The 27,780-nt window shown below is 42.5% G+C and overlaps 1 protein-coding gene across 2 annotated transcripts in view; it reads right to left on the bottom strand.

Annotated features, from left to right (window-relative positions):
- Positions 1-4,056: 4,056 nt before the first annotated feature.
- Positions 4,057-27,780, bottom strand: part of Pde5a (phosphodiesterase 5A) — a 137,870-nt gene continuing 114,146 nt past the window's right edge. For both annotated transcript variants that reach the window (XM_087897608.1, XM_087897609.1), the window contains exons 16-21: positions 27,473-27,573; positions 25,821-25,898; positions 24,013-24,076; positions 11,797-11,871; positions 10,895-10,978; positions 4,057-8,152 (exon numbers count right to left, since the gene is read on the bottom strand). In XM_087897608.1, coding sequence (XP_087753734.1) covers positions 8,015-8,152; positions 10,895-10,978; positions 11,797-11,871; positions 24,013-24,076; positions 25,821-25,898; positions 27,473-27,573 — 540 coding nt within the window. In that variant the 3' untranslated portion in view covers positions 4,057-8,014. The remainder of the gene's footprint in view (positions 8,153-10,894; positions 10,979-11,796; positions 11,872-24,012; positions 24,077-25,820; positions 25,899-27,472; positions 27,574-27,780) is intronic.

Consider the following 27,780-nt stretch of genomic DNA (forward strand, 5'->3'; position numbering starts at 1 on the left):
TTCCTGCTCCTCCTCTTCTTCTTCTTCCTCTTAGTCATCTGTTCCCCTACCCCCAATTAAGGTTAATTTGTGCTGTTCACATATTTTTGGACATGCGGCCTTCCACTGGAGTGTAGTCAACTTGCAGGGGCTACATCCTTAAAATAAATGGATCTGATGACTTTTCCTAGCACCAACCATTCCTAGTAACTAACGTCTTGGCTAGGGCTGGAACTTTGTTCCCGGCTCCCCTATTCAGGTGGGATTTGTGTGTGCTGTCACAGCGTCTGTGAGTTCATAGGTGCAGCTGCCCCGTGGTGTCAGGAAGTCACAGTTTCCTTGTGAGCATCCATACCTTTGGCTCTCACACTCTTTCCACCCTTTCTTCCACAACAGTCCCCAAGCCTTTGGAGGAGGCACCCTCCCAAAGACGTTCCCTTCAGGGCTAAACATTCTCCAGTCCCTTATTCCCTGCACTCTGGCCAGTTGGGGGTCTCTTAGATGCTCATTGTCTACTGCAAGAAGTAGCTTCTCTGCTGAGGGCTGAGAGGTGCCTTAATCTGTGGCTATAATGATGAGCCATTAGGAGTTGGTTTATTATTATACCGATTTAGCAGAATTATAGAATGGATTTCCTTCCAGAGCCTATGACCTTTCAAGCTATAGGTTCTTGGTCCAATAAAGGTGACAGGAATGATTTCTTCTTGTGGAGAGGGCCTTAAATCCAATCAAAAGTTGGTTATTCTTTTGTTATTTGGGCAACTATTGCACCAGCAGGTGTGTCTTGCCAGTCATTATTGTAGCTTAAAGGGTCCACAGCTACATAATACATAAGGGTATAATGAGTACTTACTTTTGTCTTTTTGTTGTATGCTTAGAATCTTCTAGCACTATGCAATCTAACTAGTAGGGATGAAGCTTCCAGTTGAGTGCCCTGTCCTAGGACTTGAGTAGGTGTGTCTTCAGCAATACTTAGGGGGTCTTACTGTCAAGCTCTGGAGTGTTGGCAATATCCTGTAATATTTTGAAGTCTTTGAGACCTCATTGGCCAACAATTTCAAAATAAGTCATCCAATCCTGGAAGTAGGCATTTTATTTGCTAGTATGTGCTGTCTGCTGTCTAGGAGGGGCATCGCTGCTCCATTATAGGATAAAGATAACTACATTTTTAAAAAAAATACGTTTATTTTTCTCTCATAAAAACATCCTGACCACAGCTTCTCCTCCCTCCACTTATCCCTCTCCCCTACCTTCTCCACTTCCTCTCTGCTGACTGCTGTGGTGGTGCATACAGGTAGGGGTAGGGCTTGCTGAAGGAGGTAAGAAGCAGGAGGATCACGAGTTCAAAACCAGCCTGGGCTACTAATTTTAACTCTTTTTATGTATGTATATAGATGTATTTTAGGAAGGCTCCTCAGTAGTAGGTTTCCCTGTGACTTTTTAGAAAAGTCTTGAATGACTATAGGCCAATATGTTAATGAAGATAGATACAAAGATTCTCAATACGATGCTTACAAAACACACTCAAGAACACATCAAATATATCCATCATTATCAAGCCAGCGTCATCCTAGGACGCAGAGATGGTTCACTCTCAGTAAACAAATGTGTTGTGCTAAGGAGGGTGAACTCTCTCAAGATTGATTTATTTCAGCCCCACCTCCTGCACATGGCTACCAGCTAGAAAGGGGAAATAAATAAAGCATTCTCGTTGATCCCAACAACACCTTTGTATCCCTTGAAAGGCACGGCTTCTATAATCAAGAAGGCATGGACTGGAAACTCCTGTTGGTATTGTAGAGCAGCTATGAGAAAGCTCTAGAGCCACGGTTCTCAACCTATGGGTCGCAACCCTTCCGATTTTCCACAGGGGTTCACGCATCATATAGCCCGCACATCAAATATTTATGTTAGGATTTATAACAATAGCAGAATTACAGTTATGGAGCAGCAGCAGAACCAATTTTATGACTAGGGGTCACCATTGCATGAATGTGAAGAGTTGTATTAAGGGTCACAGCATTAGGAAGGCCTTGGAGACTAGGTACAGTCTCAGGAAGAGAACTTGGTGAGTGTGAAGGCTGGGCTGGGGCTGGGGCAACACTGGCTCTGAAAAATATGTTTGACAGTCAAATATACCCGAACTCACTCCCTGCTTCACTTTGGATCTCGGGGCCTGCTCGCTTGCTAGAAGCATGTAAGATTCCCAACTTACGCTGCATCAGATACGGCAAAGAAACCGCAGCATTTGCTATTTATTGAAACTGGGTGGCTAGCTCTTCAAGTGCTGTAGGCAAAAGGCTGTGATTCTTCCACCAGGGGCCTCAATGGGCCATATCACAGGTGAGACAAGAGGCCGAGAGAGTCCTTCGACAGCTGGAGAATCCGTGATCCTCCAACACTCCCGTGGAAAGGTCCCATTGTGTGACTCCCCTGAGATGCTCTTTGGTCGTCGTCTCTGACTTCTGGCATCACGCTCTGGAACTGTTTCTTTTCATGCCTGCATCATGAATAGTGAACTTGTCTCTTAGTGGTGTGGTTTCTGGGGAAGCTGGAAGGGCCTGCTAGTGGAAGTGGGAGCAGAGACCTTAGGGAACGGCTGAAGGAAGTCCTGTCATTTCTTGAAGCTACTCACGAAGGACGGATGGTGACAAAATATGAGCCACGGCTCAAAGCAGTGAGTCAGGATTCGCAAGGTTGAACACTATCATGAGTATTCGATCATGGTACCACTTCATTAGAATGTTTTTGTTCCAAATAACTTTATTTTCATCCCATTCACGTTTCCTGAGATTTTTACTTAAACAAATAGCTTGTTAGTTCCTCTCCTAACCCCACCAACCTTTAGCTGAATGTAGCTTAAAACCAGAGAATTCTCTCTGCAAGTTCGGGGCTTCTGGTGGTTTACTGCCGTGTTCCTTACAAACAGGAAGTCATAGCATGACATTTCTATGTATTAAACGTGGGGACAAGAATTCCTGTTTGCTGCGAGACAAACAGCTAATCACACAGGACTATGCATTAAGGAAGTTTTTCAATGCTTCTTATTTGTACAGAGAGGGCTGGTGCCCCCGGAGTAGAATACGGAGTAAAAGAGAACTCAAAAGGTCTGATGCTTCCCAAGGAGAAAATCTTGACAGCATGATCGCTGGACTAAGGGCAAGAAAAAAAAGCTTTAAATTTCCATAAAAATTAATAGAAAAATGAATTTTTCATTACTTTCAGAAATTCTCACTTGGATTTTTTTTCTTATTTAGTCACCAAAAATATTTGAAAAAGCAGTTTTTAATTATCCTTTAACGCCAGTTGCTACTTCTTTAAATACCATGAAATTCTGGCGCCCTCTCCTGGTCAGAAGTTTTAAGTATTCTTTTATGTGTCCTGGCACTATTTCCTCAGGTGAGCTGTTTTCTGACCAATGAAGAGGGAAGAGGGCTTGCCTCAAGGTACCAAAATAAAACTAAAAAAAAAAAAAAAAAAAAAAATCCAGTATCCATACCACAATGTCTTTTATACCAGAAACACCAATGGGTGTCTGAAGTCCCTTGAGGCACTACATTAACCTTTATCAGGAGAACTAAATTAAGGAACCATAGCCATAAAACCCAAACCAAAGCAAAACCTCCTGAGAGCCTTGTTGTTTATAATGCTCCTAGATAGTGATTTGACCCAGTAAAAGTGGATGTGGGACTTCTAAAATCTTTCATTAAAAAGGAGTCAGCTGTAGTGTTAACAGTGGCAGTTGACGCATAATCTGGGCCCCACTCAGACTCAAGCTTCCTTGCAAGAAGGAAACACCCAAGTTTTAACTCCCTGTGTACACCAGGTTGGTAACGATTCCATCACCCCCCACAGTGCTGTCATGGCGGGAAACGTGACCCTCAAACTGGCAGCACAGGACATTACCAATAAAATGACACTTACTAAGAGTCAATTTAAGGGCTGAATATTTATCAAACTTCAGTGTAAAATTCTCTGAAACTAATTGGGCCAGCTTTCCCAGTATGAAGCCCAATTTCTGCATCATTTCCTGACTCTTAAAACCCAAGGCGCCCTCATGATGACACCACATTCGGCTCTTGTTCATTCATTTTATTTTTACAACACTGCAAAATGAGGAAACACCTGACATGTGATGACTTCGCACAGTGAAAACCACCTTGACCATGTCTGACGTCACAGGGATGGGGGGTGAGGGGTGGGCGAGCAGGTGCTTCTGGAGGGTGACCCACCCTCTCCCAGAAGAAATGGTTTTCGGTGTGGTGAGAGGAAAGGAAAACCAACCTGTCAATCATTTAAATGACTTCACAACAGGACATAATTTACATAGTAACTCTTTTATGCTAGTATAAAAATAGTGCCCAAAACTATATATTTGTTCAGATATATTGAAAAGGCGTATGAATACAAATAGACATCAACAGTGGCGCGGGATGGTTCATTGGGGTTCTTAACCAGCAATAGAAATTTCTATTTTCAGCTATTTACATCCGTTTCAACAACATTCAAGACATGTCTACACAGGATTGTTGGTAAGAATGAGGAGGGGTGAGGTAAGCGTTAATACTTCCTTCTTTGTTCTCCGTGAGAGGGCAGAAGGGGTCCATGAGAACTCTGACCTCTCTCTCCCTGATGGAAATATGGAAACACGGTCTACATCATTGAAGATAGGGCGTCTTACACAAGGCGTTCTTCAAGCTGTCAGCAAGTGAGCAGATCCGTGCTGACAGGAAGACAGGCTGTTCACAGACATACTAAGAAATTTGGATAAAAGTGCATAGTGTGTGTTACAGGTGAGGAGGAGAGTGACGGGGTGCCCTCTACGTTTGCATGTGAAGGTGGCGGAATGAGAGACGATGCTCCTAGTCACTTTCTGCACAGCCCGTGAGCTCCGTGGAGTTACTGCTCTGTCTCGGCCGCTGAGTGTGGTACCTAACATACGGAGAGGGTTTAGTAAAAGGTGGGATGATTCACGGTTGATGCAGAGTAAATAAGTTCTGCCACCTTATTTGAAACTGCTGTTTACAGGAGAGCAAGGGACCAGTTTATCTTTTCTCATCTTAAATCGGGTAAAGAAAAGGCCTCGCTGCTTACATGCTATGGATAAGCAGTGTAATCTAGAGAAAAACACAGGACATTTGGAAATGTAATAGGTGCCAAGCCTCACGCATCCGCAACATTCTGGGAGTAAAGGCACTTTACTGGTAGGCAAAAATCGTCTGGGATTCCAGTTCCTCCAAGAAAGCAATACTACTAGTACATTTTCAACTTCTTCCTTGTCTCCAGGCGGCTGCTAACAGAAACTCTTCGCAATTAATCCACCAGTGATGAAGCAGCATCCTCGGGGTACGCTCTGAGCCAGGTCTGTGTGGAGCGGATTAAATGTACTTGCTTTCCATCTGAGGAACTCGGCATGAGAAGCGACCTGCGGGATGAGGTCACGTCTCTATTTCCATACCCCGTTTCCGACAGTGGTCTCAGAGGCCCAGAAGGAAGGCTTAGGAGCTAGCTGCCTCCTGTGACATTTCCCTGGAACACAGGCTTTGTCCAAACCTGACTACATTAGGAACACAGCTCCCTTAGGTGCAGAGGCTAATTGATTTATACACATAGTATCAAGACCGGCAAAGGCCAGTCTTCTAACCATGGAAGATCAGAAAGCTTTCTAGACAAGTTACCAAAACACAGATTCTTTTTCTGGCTAAAAAATTAAAATTAAACGTTATCATGTTATCTCACTACAGCCAGCCAAGCAATTAACCAGACAGTCTAGGACAACAATGATGTCTTGTTCGTTATGGGCAATATCAATACATGGCAGCATAAGGGAGAGATTATAATAATATAATATAATAAATATAATCCAACTTGAGAGGATACTAGAAAGGAAATATTCACATTCAGAATGAAAGCTATGATTTGTGTTTTTGTACCACAGACAGAAATTCCATGTATGGAATGGTTTTCCTATAAAATAAAAACTATTTGAATAAAATAGTACTCTCTTCAGTAGGAACTAAACTATCCAGCAATGACATAGCATAGGCATGGCACTGCTCTTCCTGTTTTAATGCCTATACTCGTAGGTAAAATAAACCATTGCCTAAAGCGAGCTAAACGATTTCTTCTCGGACTTCTTGCTTGTTAACACCACAGACAAATCCTCCACACATAATGTCGCCTTTAAAGATGTTCTCAGTGGTTGGCACTCCAAATGTGTATGCCCGCATTTCGGCATAACTACTCGGTCACAACGTGTGGGGTTCAGTGCTAGGCTGAGAGAATGTCCTCTAAGCCTGAGTCTGCACTCAGGAGTTATGGATGCATGCATACATGTATATACAGTGTGCTGATATGACTATTGTTGGTGATGGTTTATGTAATTTACACACCAGTGCATTAGAGGCAACCTTACAAATCTCATCTACGTGATATGAAAAGCAAACAAAATGATATTCTGAAAATACAAGTATCACAACAATAATACAACTGGCATCGGGCAACAACTGCCTGGGTTGGCCTTCACCCATACAAAACATAACTCACTTTGCCTTCTCGTATCTGAGTAAGAGCAAGGCCACAATAAAATGTACATACACAGGATCCAAAATGAACATGTTGCGTTTTAAGCAAAGAGAAAAGGAAAAAGAAACCATTTCAATCCAAATTAATGTTAGAAACCCAGATCAAATATTTCACCCAGTTTGGGAGGAGGTGGGAAAAGGATGGAAGTTAATAAATCAAATCCTTCAATTTCTCCTCAAACTCAAACATTTCTGCACATTTGGAACAGATACTCCTCCCTACTTGAGCTGCTCGATTTGATTCACTATCTGCTCCCGATACCGAAGGCTGCTTTTATTCCAACACGAAGATCTCACACTGTCCCTTTGAACTCATTGTCTGAGCTCCCTTTTAGAGACAAACCTCTGACGCAACTCGTATAATTATTTTCTTTTCCTGTAGATTTGACAGAGGAACAAAGGCTAATTTTCACTTTCATACATGTGGTCATGTCTAACTTCAGGCAAGAGGTCCTGTGACCACTTTTCTGTTGAAACTTAATTGCTGGATTAAGGAGATGAAAAGTTAAAAAGAAATTAGTTTTTGAAGTTTTCAGTATTTAAAATGCGGATTGTCAGAAAGATCTTCCAGTGAAACATTTCTCTTGGCTTAAGGCTCTTCCGGGCCCTCCCACGTCTGGCACACACTCTCTCGTGGGAAGGTCAGTGGGTGGAATTATCTGGCCCTGGGCTTTAGGTAGGGTTCTGAGATTGTGTGCTGAAGGGCTAATGCGTGGATTGGCTCTAGTGTTTTTTGCTCTGCCACACAGGCGACATGCAAGGTAAGCTGTTCCCATCACAGAAAGAGCAGAGCAATTAGATACCACATTTTCTTGTTTCTCAACACCTTAACTTTGTTAAGACCCTTCACGTTTATATTCATTTCTCCCCTAAAATCCACTTGGTCAACATTCATCTCATGATGGCTTTAAATGTCCCAGAGCATAGTCAACAGGCAGTGGTGACGCACGCCTTTAATCCCAGCACTCAGGAGGCAGAGGCAGGCGGATCTCTGTGAGTTTGAGGCCAGCCTGGTCTACAAGAGCTAGTTCCAGGACAGGCTCTGAAGTCACAGAGAAACCCTGTCTTGAAAAAAAAAAGCCAAAAAAACCCAGAACATAGTCAATTTGTCTCTAACCTACTTTTTGAGAAAGATTTCTAACATGTTTGAAAGACTGGTGACTCAGAAACACAAAGACAGTTATTTATAATTCCCAAGCAAAACCACACTGAGTGTAGGAATGCCATTTACACCATTCCTATCAATGTGTTCAACGTGAAGACGACTAACCATTTCGCTTCAGTGGCAGAAAACCAAAGTAGAGAAAGTAGGTAGCAATCTCTAAGACACTTCATGCTATGCTCTCAAAAGTTGTGCATAAACAAAATACAGCAGTGGCAAAGTGCACACAAGTACGTATGGTGTATGGAGCAACCAGGCCTGCGGCAGTCGGCACATGGGGACTGCACCGTCAGTCTCGCTTGGCCTGGCTGCTCTCCCCGTTAATGAGCATCTTCTCCTGCTGTTCTGCAAGGGCCTGCCACTTCTGTCTGTTTTTCCTGCAGCCGTCCAGCAGGGGCAAACAGTCCTCTGAAACGTGGGTCAGGGCCTAAAAAGAGAAAGGAAAGAACTAGAAGGAACCCTCTGCCACAGGCTTGCCACCAGGGGCCACATTCACTGCATGAACAGCGACACAGGCGTCTTTCTCTTAAGTCCTAGGAACACATGCACACGCATGCACGCACAGACGCACGCACAAGCAGTATTTATCAAGGCTTTCCCTTAAGCTATACATCTAAGGAGGCATACTTGGGGACAAAGAGAGCACAGTGACAACCTAGGGGGCCTGAAGGAGAGGTTGAGGCGAGTATTGGTGTAGCATGTATTGTTCTTGTATAGGACCTGAGTTTGGTTCCCAGCACTCATGTCAGGCAGCTCACAGTTGCTGGAACTCCAGAGGGATCCATTGGCTCTGGCCTCTAGGGACACTTGCACTCGTGTGCACATACTCACACAAAGACACACATGATTAAAAATAAAAATGACTCTGAAAACTGGAAACCGCTGAGCTGTGGAGACTCATTTGTGTGGGTGTACTGCTTGTCTGGATGAAAGCTGGCTCTCTGACGGGGCTGTGGCAGCCATGCCTGGGCTTTCCCACAGATGGTTTTACGCAACGTGCTTTTCAATGCAGGACTTTCACAAAGATTATTATTACCAAGTGCCGTGCATTTAGCTACAAGAACATTCGCCGTAGCTTTCTTTGTCATGGAGAAATGACAAACGCCCAACAACAAGGCTTAGTAATATTTTGTGAGCATTTTATGGTCATTACAAATATCTCAGACACATGTCTGGTGTGGAACTACGTGTGTTGTGGCATGAATTTCAAGAACCAATTTTTATTAAAGGACATGAGAGCATCTTACGGCACACACTGACATCGGTGGTTATCTCTAAACAGACGATCTTCTATCGTCCTCTTTGTTTCTCAGGACTTTGTTTGCTCTGCAGTGAGAACACACTACTTCCATGATAAATGCAAAACACCCTTTGGGATCACACAGAATTCCCAACAGCACAAACAGTGTGTACACGAACTGCACAGATTACGCTAGTCTTTCTCCTGGATTACAGGGATGGGGGGGGGAGGGCGAACCAAGAGCCATGGGTCTCATCAAGTGAGAAGCTCTTTATTCACTCAACAGGGCAAGTGTCTGTCAGACAAAGAAGGTCATAGGGTGCCTAAAACCCTGCCTCCAGCAGCTTCTGAGGAAGGACTTCACCAAGGAGGAAACTAGCCAAACGTGAGGACTGTGGGAAGATAGTGCTGTAGAGGTGACCTGGTGGCCTTTTCTTCTGTTTCCTTTGATGTTTTCTGTTCTACTTCTCCTTCTTCCTCATCAGCAGGATTGTTTATTAAACCCTTTGATGCTTGTGGTGGTTTGAATAAGAATTACCCTCAGGCTCATAAATTTGAAGGCTTAGTAACCAAGGCTGACTAAGGGGTGACACTATTTGAGAAGGATTAGTAGGTGTGGTCTTGCTGGAGGAAGTGTGTCACTATGAGTGGGTTAGGTTTCAAAAGCGCAGGACCAGGACCAGGACACCCCCACCCTACCTCTCTCACCCCATGCATGTGGACCAGGATGTAGCTCTCAACTACTTCTCCAGGACCAAGTTTGTCTGCATCTGGCCGTGATGATAATGAACTAAACCTCCGGAACTGTACACAAGCCCCCAATTAAATGCTTTCCTCAATAAGAATTGCCTTGGTCCTGGTGTCTCTTCACAGCAATAGAACTAAGACAGTGCTAGAACCATGCACTAAGAATAAGAACTGGAGACCTGGTGTGGTGGTGCACACCTATCCCAGCACTCAGGAGGCAGAGGTAGGTGAATTCCTGTGAGTTCAAGGCCAACCTAGTCTACAAAGCAAGTTCCAGGACAGTCACTGCTATTACACAGAGAAATCTAGTCTAGAAAATAATAGCAATGATAAATTTAAAAAAAAAAAGGATGAGAACTGAATTCTCCATTGGGCTTTCCACCAACTACCTATTTGGGGCAAATACTCTTTCTCTGCAAGATGAACTTTACACATCCAGTTACTGAATATGTAATGTCTGGATTGGAAATTTTGTAGTTTTTGTCTGATCTTAACCTTTTATGACAACCCCAGGGTAAATTTCTCAAAGAAATAAAACAAATCCATTTGAACTTTTAAAAACAAAGGCAGCATCTCTTTTCTTTGCTGGGGCAAGAAGCAGCTATACCAAGACTTTGAATAGATGCATCTTTCTTTTTAATCAGAACAACAAAAGCTACAAAAAGCAAAGAAGCAAAACTAGCAAAAGAAGGGAAACTGGAGCCCATATTCCTGCAACCTCCTGCTGTTGGTATTAATAAAAAAAAATTCTTAACAATATCCAAGCCACAGTATGACAACGAGAAAAAGCTGGGTAACATTTTTTTTTGTACTTAGGCTAAAATTAAACTTTTAAAAAATAATGCTACCACAGAGTGTGCAGGAAACATCTCCCGGAGGGCAGCACCAGCACATGCCTCTTAGTGCCCCCCAAATGAACGCGTTGGTGTCCAGCACACCCTAGGCCCGCAGCAGATATTTATACACCGAGTGAGTCAATGCCTTTGTGAAACAGCACATGCGGACTGTATCCCCTGTTCTGTACAGCATCACATGCGTCAGCAGGAAGAAACAATACCAATGATAATTATGTTTTCTGACTTGGAAGAAAACTACATGTCTAGCGTTAGTCTCTTCAATGTGCTTCAGATTCGACTCATAACATAATCTAAGTTCAGCAATCTAATATCTTACTGTAAATACCTCATACAGCTGCAAGCAGATGGCATCTATGAACCCAACTTGCATACTTGGGATTTTATTTTTCTTCTCTCTGTTCATTAGATCCTGAAAATACACACAGACAAATCTACATTTATTCAAAGTGCACAGGAAAGGCTAGCTGTAAAAAAATGAATCCGTGGTTAGCTTAAGGAGGTAAGACAGCAATAAATATATATTTTATATATACCTATTATTATTTTATATATGCATATATACATATATATGTATGTATATCTATATATATATTCCTAACCCTAGAAAGAAAAGGGAGAAACTAAAATTTCACATTTGTGATGTATATCTTTATATTACAAGGCTACATCAAACACTTTTAAAGGCTCCTTATGGGAATTTACCTCACAAAACAATAAAGAGGAAGGGGCAGCAATGTGGCTGTTTATTACTGTGCTGTTTATAGCAGTGGATATGGCAAATATTACAGCAAAGAAAGGGCATTAAGTTGTGACTGCCCTCATTTCATTTAATTACAATCCATATACATCAAAGATTATATTAGAACAAAAATGGCTTACTAGAAAACTACAAGAAAATTAGGACATGACTTGTTAGCAATTCTTATTTTCCTAGCTTGCTTTTGCTTTTGCAATCAGTATGGATAATTCTTCTAAAAAGAAAGAAGGTGTTAAAAAGTAAAATGGGAACCTCATTCTCAAGGGAAGGTGTCACAGGAGTACTAAGAAGGAGCACACACTGTAGCCGTGTGTGGTCACATGCTCGGAACTCTAGCCCCAAGAGGCCACGGCAAAAGGATTGCATGACGGAGACCAGTCCGACGGACACAGTAAGAACCTATCTCTACAGCGAGCATAGAATTTAAGAATGTGGTTTAACAGCTCCTACCAGCAAAGCCTCTTACTTACAGCGGGCTCGATGTTGAGTTCTTTTCTCTCTCTGTCCCCTTGATCGAAGAATTCAGCTGCCACGAGTTCCGCTATCTGAAACAGACAGCAGGCTGAGTGCCATTCTTCAAAACCGAGGCTTTGAAGGAAGATAATGGAATCTGGCAAACCAGTTGTTGCCAGCACATCAGTAGCAAGTAAAAAAAAAATGAGAAACAGAAATAAGGCTGCATTTGCTTTACCCATATAGCTACAATCATGTGACCCTCTGGAACTAAGCAGGAAGTGACATGTTTCAGCTTTGCCAAGCCATACCAAGACTGTGCCCATCTGTAAGAATGAACAGCAAGCTATTTAGTAAGCACCCATTTCTTTAATGTTTCTTAAAAAAGCACCAATTCCTTGAGAATTTCACACAACATATTTTGATCATATTTGCCCTTTACTCCTCCCCCAACTCCTCCCTTCCTTGCTTGCTTTCAAATTCATGGCTTCTTTTTTTTTTCATTAATTGTTAAAACGGGTGTCTGTGTATGTGTGCACACACATGCACAAGTGTAAACACATAACTGTAGTTTGCTCAGTCAGTATAATGCTACTTGTGTGTGTGTTTTCAGGGCTGACCATGTGGTACTGGATGGGCTCTCCTGGCTGGGGGAGACGGTCCCTCCTGCCCCCACCACTCTTTAGATGTCTGTAGTTCTTAGTGAAGGGCTGAGGCCTTGGGAGCATTCCCCCAACCATGCTGTCAAGTCTATTGGTGTCTCCCTTGTTCAGCTCATGTCTGGGCAGTCACGCTGATGAGGGTTTTATGGACGTGGCTTCTGACATTCCTAGGAGACACAAGGTCACGGCAAACTTCATGCTCTTATGCACCTGTTTATAAAAGATGGGGGTGGGGGAGCAGTACCAAATGTTATATTGCAGCTGGTGACGGGCTTCTGAGTTTCCTGTAATCTCTCGTTTCATCTTTCCCTGCGATTTCTATTGTTGATGAACACCCTGGTTTGTTTATCTTACAGCTTTCCAGAGTCCGGATTCTGTAGACCACATTTCCATAATGCCCCTTCCTGGGTTCTTGAGGCTCAGCTGGCTGACATCCCATTTTCTCACCAGTCGGTTCCGGCTCCGTAGCCATGGTGCTGGAGATGTCCAGTAGTGACTGCTTATATGGAGGCTGCCCCTCCTAGTGTGATACTGGTGATAATTACTGAGGCTTTCTGGAGTCCATTTATTAGGGATTTTCACGAGGGTGACAGTCAACGTCAACATTTCTCAGGTTTGTTTAATTAGCTTTAAGTACCAAGGAAGTTTCCCACGCCAATGATTTGATTATGCTTCAATGTAACTCATATTTGAGAAAGCAGGCTTCTTCTCAGTGTCCCCATTACAAACCCACCTGGTTCTCAAACATCTGCCAAAGGTGACAACAGAAGGTTCCATTTTCACTAATGCCTTCATTATTTGAATTCTAAGGTTTAAACATATTTATGTTCTTCAGTCCTTCTGGGTGCTCCATTTTGGCCACTGCAGGCTTCTTGGATCGGGTGTCTGTCCTCTGGACACACCCACTCTATGGCTTTCTGGGAACGTCTTTGCTTTCGGTATAACAAGGCTGTCTACGCTCACCTTCCTGCTTTGTAGTTCATGTCTTGATGGAGCCACAGATGCTCCAAGCTGAGTCAGTGAGAGGCCTCAGTCCAGGAGAAACTCAATACCAGTGGCTGGGCATTATGCATAAACTCTTCCAGGTGGTGAGACTAGAACACAGCATCACTTCACAGAATGTTTCCAGTTCAGATTCAGGACCAGAGGATTTCTGTATAATGCTTCCTGCCTGAGATCTTCAGCGGCCCATTCGCACTGACAACCCTAGCTGTCAACACTGACAAAGCGTCTCATCTGCTTTTGTCCCTCGTGGCCTACAATACTAACTGAATAGCGAGCAATCTAAAATTATCAGTAATAATGCTTGTTTTGAAACTTTTCTAGATTTCTGTACTATTTTGCATGTATGAATATTTTTCTTGCCTGTATAACTGTGGACCACATCCAGGCCTGGTATCTGCAGAAGCCAAAAGAGGGCATCAGAGTCAGATGCTGTGGGGCTGGAGTTGCTGATGATTGTGAGCCACTATGTGGGCGCTGGGAATCAAATCCAGGCCCTCCGTGAAAGCAATACGTGCTCTTTTTCATTTGTTTGTTTTTATTTATTTTTTTCAAGACAAGGTTTTTTCATGTAGTTTTGGCTGTCCTGGAACTCGCTCTCTAGACCAGGCCTGCCTCTGCCTCCTGAGTGCTGGGATTAAAGGCCTGTGCCACCACTGCCCAGCTGTAACAAGTGCTCCTAACCATTTGAGCCAACTGTCCAGCTAAATAATAATCGTTATTAAAAGTTATTTTAGCTTTACATCCTTTTATGTTCACTGTCTAAATTTCCTCATCACCTAATATTTACTCTTTCTTGTTCTCTTTTCTACATTATTTTGTATCTACGTGTTCATTTGTCTAGATGATAGATAGATAGATAGATAGATAGATAGATAGATAGATAGATAGATAGAGATATGTATCCATAATATCTGTGCCTACATACTACAGGCTAGGATCCACATTTGAGACAGAACATGCAGTTTTAGTTTTTTCTTACATTATACATTCTAAGTCCTCCCATATTCACGAACATTTTGTGACTTCATCTTCTTTAGAGCTGATACAATTTCAGTCTATATTGATACCATATTTTCACTACCTGTTCATCTGGCGACAGACTAGGTTGTTTCCAATCCTTTGCTACAGTGAGTGAGGCAGCCATAAACATGAGGATGCAAACATCTCCGTGACAGAGGACAGAGGCCTGTGAACGTGGGCCCAGGAGGTCACATGGGAGGATGTGTCACATGGGAGCTCTGCTTTCAAGCTTTGGAGAAACCCCCAAACTAACGTCCATAATGGTTGTGTTAACCTGCACCCCCACCAGTGATGAGCAATGGCTCCCTGTTCGCCATATTGTCTCTAACATTTGCTGTCAAATTTGTTGATGAGAGCCACTCTGACTGGGATAATATGGGATCTCAAAATAGTTTTAATTTGCATCTCCCCAATGGCTAGGGATATTGAACACATTTTATAATAGTCACCAGCCATCTGTGTTTCTTTTTAAGAGGACTCTCTATACCTTCATTAGCCCATTTGTTGACTGGCAGTTTTGTTCGCTTGGCAAATTAATTTCTCAAAGCCTAGCAGGCGCAGATTCTCTTACTCTGCGGGTTGGCCGTCTGCTCCGCGGACCTCTTTTCATTTCACAAGGGCCCAGGTAGTCGCTGCTTGTGCCAAGGGCCAGTCTTGTTACAGGAGTTCTATTCAGAAGTTCTGTCATGAAGAATATCCCTCATTTTCATCTGTGGTCTCAGCGTTTCAGGTTTTAAATCAGTTCTTGATCTATTTTGAATTGACTTCTGAGAAGTGGTAACAGATAGGAAGGAACCTTATTCCATTCTCTTGAAGGTAGACAGTGAGTTTTACCAGCACCCTCTGCTGAAAAGGCTACCCTCCTTTCCCCCAATGTATGTTTCGTATTTGTTTGCAAAAAATCAAGGGGGCATTGTAGCACGAATCATAAAAACCCAGTGACAGATATTGGGATTCAACCTGAAGGTCAGACAAGCAAAACAGCCAGCCACTGGCTCTTATCACTACCTCTCAGTCTGAAATGGCGACGCTGCTGACAGGAATCTCAGAATGAGACTGTGTCTGAGAGCTGTCTCCTCCCGTGCACCACTACTGCCTGGTTTCTATGGCAAACTAGTGGGGCTGCTGGGATTAAAGGTGTGTGTCACCACTGCCTGGTCTGTAAGATTGAACAGAGCGGGTGTTTTACTCTCTGGTCTACAGGCAAGCTTCATTTATTAAAATACAAATAAAATATCACTACACGGGCATAGGTTTGCTGTTTTATTTCCGGGTCCTCTCATCTATTCCATTGGAATACCTGTCCACTTAAATTAAAAAAAATATTTTCTCTATATGAGTGTTTTGCTTGCATGTGCGTATGTATACTACATGCAGACCTAGTGCCTGAAGAGGGGAGAAGAGGGCATAAGATGCCTTGGGATTGGAGTGGACAGTTGTAAGATGCCATGTGGGTGCTGGTAGCTGAACCTGGGCCCTCTGGAAGAGCGGCAAGTGCTGACCATCTTTCTAGTCCTGCCCGTTTTTATGATCGGGCCACACTGTCTTTATCACTATAGCTCTGTAGTATAATTTGAGGTTAGGTGTTGTGATACTTTCGGAAGTATTCTTACTCCTTAGAATGACTTTGGCTATTGCTTTTCTAGTTTTATCAAATCTGCTGTTGATTTTTCTTTTAACTTTTTTTTTGGGGGGGGATGATGGATAAATGCATAAATACAATTGATAGCGGCAGTATAAAATGACGTGAAGCTCCAGTTTCAGAATGGCTCCTCTAACTGTGCAGGATGCACTGAGATGCACAGTGTACCAGTTGCTCTTCTCTACAGCAACCCTGTGACTCACCTACTCACCTCCCACAGGCTCCAAACAGCATCCCTACCCGTCACTGACACCCCAAATCCTAGAAGATTTGCTGGACCATATGGTCCAAGTGATAGAGTACTTGCATAGCAGCCTGGACCTGCTGACAAGCCTTCCTCTGTTACAGCCCCTGCCCCCAAGCTAGCAACTTTCCTTGTCATTTGGTATGTGGGCCAAAGTCACACACAGAAGTGAGGAATTTGCTGTCTCTAGAATCCAGATAGGCCCACCAGCTGCTGTACTTCTTTCTTGGTGGTGTGTAGGAGAGTCTTCTATCTAATTGTTGCCTTCACTGGTTAATTAATAACGAAACTGCTTGGCCTGATAGGTCTGAACATAGGTAGGCGGAGTAGACAGAATAGAATGCTGGGAAGAAGGGAAGTGAGGCAGTTGCCATGCTTCTTCTGCCCAAGATAGATGTGGGTTAGAATCCTCCCGGTAAGCCACCACCTTGTGGTGCTACACAAATTATTAGAAATGGGTTAATTAATATGTGAGAGTTAGCTAATAAGGGGCTGAAGACAATGGGCCAGGCAGTGTTTAAAAGAATACAGTTTCTGTGTAATCATTTCGGGTAAAGCTAGCCGGGTGGCAGGCGGGAAGGCAGCCCTGCTGCTACTTTTGCAACAGTGGTGGGATGGGCCAGGTGCAATGCTTTCCCTTCACCTTAGAAGGAATATCTCTGCATGGTCCATACTACCTGGACTCCTAAGAATTTCACGGAGATAGAAGGCCCTTGAATTTTGGTTGAATTTATTCTCTATCCTCTGATGTGCGTATGTGTTACCACTGAGTCCAGAGCTGTTGTTACCTCATGTTCACTTGGTCCAGTCAGCATAATGCCATCAATAGAGTGGACTAAAGTGCTAGTTTGTTTGTGTTTTAACAGATAAAGCTTGCCTGCAGATCAGAGTGCAGAGCTAAGCCACTAGAGGCCAGAGGACGGTGGCATACACCTTAATCCCAGGACTCCGGAGATAGAGACAGAGGGATCTCTGTTGGCTCAAGGCTGTCCTGGGCTACAAGAGACTGCATCTGTCTAAAAGAGAAAAAGATCACACAAAGGTGATCCTAACACTTGGGAACCCACGCCTTTAATCGCAACACTAGGGAGGTGGAGACAGGAGTGATATGGCTGGGCGGAGAGAGGAATATAAGGTGGGAGGAGACAGGAGCTCAGAGCAGTCTGAGGAGCAGTGCAGTCTGAGGACAGGATCTCCGTTGGTCTGAGCATTGGTAGAGGTGAGAACTCCCTAGTGACTGGCCACTCTGCTTCTCTGATCTCTCGGCTTTCACCCCTAATATCTGACTCTGAGTTTTTATTATGAAGACCAACTAGGATTTGTGCTACAGTGGACCAGTATGCTATTTTCCGAAAGAGGCAGATGATCGGGGCCTTAAAAAAAAAAAACAAAGGAAAAAAAAAAACCAAAAAACACAAACAACTGCGTGAGCTTCCATATTAAACCTAGAACGTCCACTCAGTGGACCCGTAGCAATCAACTCAGCGTGATCCATCAGTGTTTCTTCCGGCATTATCCCAAACCCTTAAAATCCATTCCTACATAGATTTCCCAGACTCCGGCCTGAATTCGCAAATTCATTAAGCTCTTCTGGGGTATAGTGAACCTCCTCACCGACTACATTTTCTGCCTCCATTCCAGGAGCCTGTTTAGCCTTAGGTCTGGTCACGGGGCTAGAGGAAACTACTGGTGGGTCCCGAGGGACGTCAGTATTGTCTCGCCTGGCATCCCCTTCAGAGAAAGTCACCGCTGGTTCAGTAGACAAGGAAGGATTGATTACCTCGGGCGAAGAAAGGAAGGGTGGTATTATATTCCTGGAGGTCAGGTAGGAATGGATTGAGTCCTGTGGCTGCTGGGGAGAACATTCTCTTCCATTACACTTGGACTCTTTAGACCGTTCACGCATGCATGTCTGGAGCGCTGCATCACAGCGTTCATTGCTTTCCTTTGGCACTGGCTTCTGAGACGCTAGACGCCGGTAAATTTTATCACGTAGCACTTTTTTTTCTTTTGTTAATATATTCAGAAGTGCTAAAAGCAACCAGTTGGCACGGTTATTTTCCCACTATTGTCAAAAGTTTTGTGCCTATGAATCCTTTGCTCTTCCAAATAGGTCAATCAGGACAAGCAAATGCATTTGTCTCAGGGCATTCTTCAGAGAGTTCACACCCTGGCTTTTTAATGCTCTTCATGATTCTAAGAGGCTCTAGTACCTGTGGGTGCCAGCAAGTTGGAAAGCCCATTCCTCACACTTACAGAAACTGATCCGTATAATTTGTTGTCTGTAGGACCACTCCTGGTACCACAATGTGTATGAGTCAGGGTTCCGTGGAGGAACAGAAGTGACGGAATGAGTATGTATTTCAGTGTCTTACAGCCTGCGGTACAAATAGTCTAACCATGGCTGTCTTCCAAGAATCCCATGGTTGTTCAGTCCACAAGGCCGGGCGCCTCAGCTGGTCTTCAGTCTGTGCTGGAATCCCAAAGTAGTAGATCCTACTACCAGCGGAGGAATACTTCAGCAGCAGGAGAGTTGAACCTGGAGCCAGAGTGAGGGCAAGCAGGCAAAAAGCCAGAGCTTTCTTCTGTGTCCTTTTATGTGGTCTGCCGCCAGAAGGTGCAGCCTAGGTCACGGGTGTGCCTTCTGCTATCAAATGATTGAGATTTAGGGTGGGTCTTCCGACCTCAGTAATTAGATGGAGAAATCATTTAAAGGTTTACATAGCTGCTTAGGTTTTAGTTGACTGCATAGGCAGTCAAGTTGACAACCAAGATTGTCCATCATATATAGAGTCTCGGGTCTGGCTAGTCGCAATGGGTCTTACTTTTTATTTGAAAATACTTTATACTAAAGCTTTAATTATAGGACGTCTTTTTTAGTCATGATTTTGGTTTTAAAGTAGATTCCTCTATAGACATAGGGTAAATTACTGTTTCTAGGACCTGGGAGAGAGTGCTTCCCTAACATAAGCATGACCCTGGCTTTCGTTCCCGGCACCAAAAATACTGCTTTTTATTTTAAAATTTTTTTATTTCTCTCTCTCTCTCTCTCTCTCTCTCTCTCTCTCTCTCTCTCTGTGTGTGTGTGTAACTACTGTGGGATAATTTTTTTGTACACTATGAAGATGAATCTCTCCCTAAGGTGCCTTCTGATTAGTTTAATGAAGAGTTGAATGGCCAATAGCTAGTCAGAAGAGGACAGGCAGGACCTTCAGGGACAGAGAGGAAACTGGGAAAAATCTGAGGCACTAGAATTTAGCCCATGAAGATGAATAGAGTCGGAGGGCGTCAGAGGAGATACAATATGGAGAAGAGATAACAAGCCACATGGCAGAATGTAGATTAATATGAATAGGTTAATTTAAGTTATATAAGAGCTAGTTGGGAACAAGTCTAAGTTAAGGCCAAGCACTCATAATTAGTAATAAGTCTCTCTGTCATTATTTGCATTACTGGTAGTGCAAATAAAGTCTGACAAGAAAAACGTGTTACACATGGGTGCCTACGGACAGAGGTCACAAGAGGGTGCTGTGGCCTCTAGACCTGGAGTTACAGACAGCTGTGAGCTGTCTGGTGTGGGTGCTGGGAAGTGAAGCCCAGCCTCTGAAAGCATGAGGGCTCTTACCTGCCAAGTTATCCCTCAGCCTAGAAATCATAGCATGAAAGTTACCTAGGATGAATTCCTCTTTCTCGGGGTGCTAGTTTTTGTTTTTTTAAATCTAAATCAGTTTTTATCTATTTTTATTTCCATAGTCAATTTAAGATTTCCTTCTTTGCATTTATTTGTTTATTTGTGTGTATGCATATGCACATGTGTGTGACAAGATGTGTGTCTAGAGATCAGAATGTAACATCATAGATAAACCCCAGCACAGTGACAGTGGGTGATTTTAGTACTCTCACCAATAGGCAGATCATCTGGACAGAAACTAAACTGAGAAACTTTTGAGTTAAATGACATCATATATCAAACTCGACATTCACAGAACATTAGTCCCAGGCACCAAAGTGTACACATTCTTTATATCAGCCCACAGGACTTTCTCTGAAACCGACCGCCTATTAGGACACTAAGCAAGTCTCAACAAATACAGGGAAAGTTAAATGACAACCCTTATCCTGTTTGATCACAAAATAATAAAGCTAGCTATCAACAACAGAAATGACACAATGTAGGAAACTCCTGGAAACTAAAGGAACACACTACCGAATGACATCTGGGCCAAAATAAAGTCAAAGGAAATCAAAGATTTCCTGCATTAAAACAAAAATGAAAACACAACATACCGAAGTCGAGGCAAAACCATGAATGCAGAACCACGAAAGTTTCCAGCAACAAATGCCCACATAAAGAGAACTGGAGAAATTTCATATTAATGACTTAATTATACACCTGAAAGCTTCAGAAAAAAAGTAACAATGCCCAAAAAAAGTAGATGGGAATCGAGCAAAGAGGTAAAATGAATGAAATAAAAATCAAAGAAATAGAACACAAAGAATCAATGAAATGAAGAGTTGGTGCTTTGGAAAACAAACAACACATTAGAACTTGATAAACTTTTAGTCAAATTAATCCAAAGACAGAGAGGACCCAAAGCATAAAATTAGAGAATAATGGGTTGAAGAGACGGCCAAGTGCTAAGAGCACAGCTGCTCTTGTGGAGGACTGAGCTGTGTCCCCAGCACTGGCATGATGGCCCATAGCCATGTGCAACACAGTTCCAAGAGATCTGGCATCCTCTTCTGACTCCACGGCACAAGGAAGGCACATGGTGCATGTCCAGACAAAACACTCATGCACATAAAATACAGAAAAGAATAGAGAAAAAAGGGAGGCATTGCAACAGACACTGAGGAAATTCAGAGACTCAGAAGCCCAGACCTTAAAAATCTGTTTTCTATAAAACTGCAAAACCTAAAAGAAATAGATGAATCTCTAGACATATGTGATCTAACGGTGTTAAACTGAGATGAAGTAGATAATTTAAATAGGCCCATAACATCCAATGAGATAGAAACAGTAATTAAAAAAAAAAATCTCCCAACTAAAAAAAAAAAAAGTCCAGAGTCATATGGAGTCAGAAAAGAATTCTACCATATATTCAAAGAAGAACTAACAGCAACAGCCCTCAAATTATTCTGTAAATAGAAATGAAAGAATTCCAATTTTTTAATAAAGGCAGTATTACCTTTACACCAATACCAGACAAAGGCTCAACCACAGCAATGGATGATTACAGTCAAATATACATGATGAACATAGATGTAAAAATTCTCAATAAAATATTTGCAAATCCAATTCAAAAACTTATCAAAAATATTATCCACCATAATCAAGCTAGCTTCATCCAATGATACAGGGATGGTTCAGCATAGATAAGTTAATAAATACGATCCACATGTAAGTAGACCCAAGGACAGAAACCACACGAACCTCTTAGATGCAGAAAAAGTCTATAATAAAACATAAAATTCCTTCATGAAAAATATCCTGGAGAAACAACACAATAGATAAATTTACAACAAGCACATACAAATATTCTAAATGAAGAGAAACTCAAAGCATATCCACTAAAATTAGGAACAAGACAAGGATGTCCACTCTCTCCACTCCTATTAAATACAGGGTTAGAGGTCTTAGAGCAGTAAGACAAAAGAAGGGGGTGAAGTGAATACAGGAAGGAAAGGGAGAAGTGAAAGTATCCTTATTTACAGATGATACGGTTCCATACACAGAGGAGCCTAAAGATTCCGCCTGAAAACTACAGCCAATAAAACCATTCAGTAAAATGGCAGGATGCAAAATTAACACATAAAATCAGTAGTTTTTCTTTATACAAACAGTGAACATCCTGAGAAAGAAATAAGGGAAATAATCCCATCCTCAAAAACTTGAAAAAGTTTTTAAAGATATAAGGAAGTAAAATAGTTATATAATAAAAATCTTAAGACACTGAAGAAAGGAATGAAAGAAGATACCAGAATATAGAAACAGCTCCCAAGCTCATGGATCAGTAGGATTAATATTGGGAAAACAGCCATCCTACCAAAAGTAGTTAAGAGATTCAACCAATCCCCATCAAAATTCCAACACAATTCCTAATAGAAATTGAAAAAATAACCTTAAACTTCCAAGGAGACACACACACACACACACACACACACACACACACACACACACACACAACCCAGCATAGTTACAAACAATCCTAAATAATACAAGAACTTCTGTATCCCAATTCCTGATTTTAAGTTAAACTAATTTGATGCGTTTGGTCAGGGTCCATCCCAAGTTGGCAGCTGAACCTGGCAGTATCTTCTACCTACTGCTATGTTCAGAGACATGAAAGAATAAGACAGACAAAGGGTAAACACAAAAACCACCATTATCCCTAGGATGTTATTATCTTCACCATAGCTGAATTGGCAGAAACAGTAGCAAGATACATTTATAGACTTTGTACATAATTACTTTATCTATGTATTGTGCATGAAGCATTGCTATTTAATCATTAAAACAGTGTTACAAAGCATGTTGAACCATCTCACACAGAAAGAAATTAAGGTCTATGGCTGAAGTAGCATGTAGTGGCTAAGGATAGTGGGTAGCGGCATGGTCCTTGGACACCATATTCTGTGTCCAGCGCAGACTCTCCAACTATTCCATTATCCCCTTGTCTGAACACCATGGGCCATGCCCAGCGCAGGCTCTCCAGTTAGTATCTTATACCCTTCCCTACAGCAATAAACCACTTCCTTGGGCCTTTTTCTTTTAAATGTTATTGTTTCAAATATCTAAAAGGGTTTAGTTCAGAAGAGAGTAGCAAGGCAACCTCCTTTTTAATCTTCCCTCTTTCCTTGGAAATGGGCACGCAATCATATTTAATATAGAGCAGAAACTGTTGGGGATGGAACCCTGGGTCTTGTACATGGAAAGTGGGGGCTCCCTACCGAACCATACCTTCAGTCCACAGATGAGTTTGTTTCTTCCATATCTATGTTTCATGAGAAAGCCCACATTTGCTGTATTCATGATATATAACCTAGAGCTTTGTTTAAAAGCAGACCAACAATCTTTGCTTGTGTGTTAAGATTTTGAATGCAATCCCGCCCCCCCCCCCCCCAACAAAAATACAGCATATATAACAATGCAGTCATTTCTGGTACTTTTACTTTACCCGCTCTGTAAAAGAGTTGGGGCAGTTACTTCTCACTCAGACAGAAGGATCTGTTTCCGGCCTCTTGATCAGGCCCTTGCCAACAGCTATTAACACTCCCTACATGAACTTGTTAATGTCTTCTTAGAACAGAGGGACAGCCTAACAGGTTAAATCACAAGAAAACCTTGCTTCTTCTAATTTTCAAGACTATCAAAGGGAGATGCTTCAAAAATATTCCAGAGTGAGCAAGAAGTAATTAGCACTGGAATCAAACCAGCAGCTAGTTTTAAACCATCTTTTTCAATGTATCATACAGATATTAAGTGTAAATGAATCTTTTAAAAAGGGAAACATTTTCATGTTCAACCATCTGCTTTTAACACTGCTTAAAATTAGAGGGAAATTTCCATAAATCCTGACTTCCAAAGCTCGCTTTAAGAGAAGAGACTTTTCTTATTTTGACTTTTGAGTACTGCTTTGATCACCACTGAGCAACATACCCGTTGTTGAATCGGCCAGGGCTTCGTAATCGCAGAGAGATCGCAGGCAGTCATCAGCATTGCCCTGGTAGAGGAGAGAGAACCCCCAAATCTTGTGAGTATTTATCCTCGGTAAGAAGTTACTCATGAAAAGTTCACTTAAAATCTGTTTAACAACAGAAGACTCAATTTTGGAAAACCAAAGCACAAACAGAATGTATTCGTTTGGAAACCCGGCTGATGTAACTGTGATACACCCTCACTGTTTGGCTGTGTGTTACTAGAGTTTGTTTGTTGGATAAACGCTTGTCTGATCATTGGTTTTCTCACACTGATAACGAGATGAAATCATACCGACTAACCACAAGGATAACATCACATATCCTATTGAGGACACTCCGGTTTAGTGGGTCACCTTCATTCACACACCACCTGTAGGGCTGTCATTGCAACAACTTCTGCATGGTTGGATGGTGCATGCTGGGGAGTCTTCTCCTCCAGCAGAGGAAAGCAAGGGGGAGAGGGGGCTGTTAGCCCTTCTCTAGATAGAGCAGAGGGAACCACCCTGTCTCCAGGATCTAACAATGTGCATTAGAATAGATGTGCCGAGGAGGCCTCATGTATCCTGTGATACCTCCAATTTTCTATGTAGCCAAGAATGACTTTCAATTTCTGATCCACTACCAAAGTTCTGGGATTACAGGTGTGGGCTACCACATCTCTTTCACGCTCTGCTAGGGATCAAACCCAAGCTTTGTGCGCATTCTAAGAGAATGTCTGACTTCAGCACTGCCTTTCCTTGAGTCAGACTCAAATGTCTGTCTAACAGTGCCTTTACTTTGTTTGACGAAATAGGCAAAAAGGCTATTCCCGCAAAACCTACAAAACAAGCATAGTGTTATTTGTCCTCCTAGAGATACCCAACCTAAGCACAGGCTCCTGAACCACAGGATGCTGATGCTGCCAGGTTCGCTCCTATAGTAATACTAATGCACAGGAACGAGTGCATTGATGGTATTTTTCATTGCAGGTGGAACCCACGGCCATAAAAGAGTTCAACCCTCCCCGCCAGCATAATTGTGCCTGCCAAAGGTGACTAACCATAAGGGCTTGACTACAAACGTCTCTGTGAGAGAGAGAACTGGCTCAAACTTAGAACTTCGTTGTGCTTCTCTCTTTGTTTTTATAGTCACAGGAGCAGGACTGGGCGTTTCGAAGGCACTATTCTGGAAGGTAAGTTGACATTAAGGAAAGCATGACTATATAGAACAGCCAGGAATTTGCATAGCGTTTCCTTTTAATTTGCATATTTGTTTTAGAGGCTAAAAAAAATCTCAATCTGTTTATAAAACGTTGATATCAATATTGCATCGACATTATCTGCAATTCTGTGGTACCTTTAGCTATTATTGACTTGATAACTTTGCTTTGGTTTATTGTTTGAGACAGGGCCTCAACATTTAGTGCCCAGGGTGACCTTGACCTTGTGGTAATCATTTTCTTTCATCCTCCCAAGTGCAGGGACTGTGGTGGCTTCCTGGATCTGTTTTACTAATGAAAGTTATTGCCATGACAGAGATAGTGGCAAATAGCAGCAGAGGTATTACCTCCTGCTAAAAGAAGGGAGAAGGAAAAGTATTATTTGGAAGGGTCCACTGGAGAGCACTGCTGTCCTGTGGTCTAGTTACTTCAACTTGCCTGCAATCACACTCAGTCCTTTGTGCTACATACACTCCAGAGCAGGGGACAACCTGAAACGTCATTACACACAACAAATAATCCCAATTAGCAAGCAAGCAAAGCTTGCACGAGCAGTAAAGTCAACTTACAGAAATAACTCCTTTTGAAGAGGATCTTCAAAACTGAATTGATTTTTTCTTATGAGTTCAAAAAATTCTCCTCGTCTCCTTGAAGAATAAGACGAACATGGTGATTATGGTGATTTCTCAGGCTCTTCTCCCTTGGTCTACAAGACTTGTTGAATGTATACTCGAAGATCTCCATTTTCCCCATCCCAGACCCAACCAACAACAAAGCTCCATCAGCACTCAGTACCCTACCTTCACTTTCCTGGTCCACTTTCAATGGAAATTATTTAAAAGCATAATGTTTTAACTCCATGGATACTTTTTATTAAAGAAAGAGAATAATGTGAATTAAAATGAGATGATAACAATTTAAGATCTTTAAGTGCACAGGGGTAAGAGGGTCTAAGGTCTCCAACCCATCCACATCTTGTTGCAGGATTTCTTTAGAAAGGCAATGAAGACATTAAATGCTTTAGAAGCAAAGAACCAGTTCTAGATAATATTTCTTGTCATTCATGGCCATAAGAGTCACCTGTGTCTAGTAAATACCTCCTATGTGCCCAACATTATCAGGAGCCTTGAGAATTGAGACCAACCAAAAGATAAAGTTACATGATAAACAGACTATGTATGATTAACTATCAAAGACGAAAGTTCCACAGAAAGAAAAGAAACTCACATGGCATAAAAATGGGAAACCTATGCATCTTTTCATGTTCTTTGTGATTTGATGATCAGTATTCTCACAATGTGTTTGAATCATCTGAAGTTGGCTGCATTTTCTGATGGCCCCTAAGCTGACTCAGTTTTCACTGAAGCAGACGCAGGCATGGTTGCCGACAGTGAGCAGTGGGTATGTGGTGTAACTGGCGTGTGCCTGTTGTGGTTGTTAACTCCTCACAGCAGAGACTACTACCATGGCTGTGAATCCTTGTGTCAAAGGAGAGACCTAAACATTGAGACGAAGCCCGGGACAGGTGATCCCACATATACAGAGGTCTCAATCTATAGGTTGGAAACCGTGACGACTGTCCAAACGCCAACGAGCATTGTCTGGCTCGTACAGAAGCGCGGTAATCATGCCAAGTGCAGTCGGAAAAATAGTTCCACCAGTAGCTCTCCTGCCAAAGGCAGATGAAAAGAAGATGGTTTGCAGTGCTCTTTGCCTGCCCACCCAGGCTGGGGTGGCTATGAATCATGAGTGGGCAGAGATTGGCGAGGGAAGGAAAGGAGGAAAGCAAGCAGCCTTTGGGATGGTTAGACTGGACCCGTCACGATGCCTCGAGGCAGCTTCACAGACACAGCAGTAGAAGAACATCCTATGCTACCATTTGGAGCAGTAAGGGCACAAAGGAGTTGCCTTTAAAGATGACCCATCTGAGCCGGGCGGTGGTGGCGCACACCTTTAATCCCAGTACTCGGGAGGCAGAGGCAGGAGGATCTCTATGAGTTTGAGGCCAGCCTGGTCTACAAGAACTAGTTCCAGGACAGGTTCCAAAGCTACAGAGAAACCCTGTCTCGAAAAACAAAACACACACACACACACACACACACACACACATTAATGACCCATCTGGTAAGCATTTGGATGCTTGCTTTTAGAAGAATTTCCTAGTATGGATATGAAAATGATCTGAGACCTATTTTGGAGGGCATCTCTTCTGAAGACTTACTTAATGTACAGTGCTAGGTCTGTAGCTAAAATTGCTTGCTTGATCATTTTCAATGTGGTCTTATATTCTTCAATGGAGAGGCCGCTGAGAATCTGGTTGCCCTTTATATAAAAAGAGAAACATCGTTAGTATTCTACCCACAGGAGTTGCTCTCAAGAACCGACGCTGAAGATACAGTCACATGACTTAAACGCACACCTCGTTCTGAGCCTGCTATTTAAAAGTATATGCCATGAAGTAGTGTTTTCCCTCTTCATTCCCACCGTGCACCGCTCTATCATGTAAGATAAAAACAGCAACATGACATT

This window comes from Myodes glareolus, chromosome 17 (genome assembly GCF_982192425.1).
Source record: "Myodes glareolus chromosome 17, mMyoGla1.1, whole genome shotgun sequence".
NCBI classification, from domain to species: Eukaryota; Metazoa; Chordata; class Mammalia; order Rodentia; family Cricetidae; genus Myodes; species Myodes glareolus.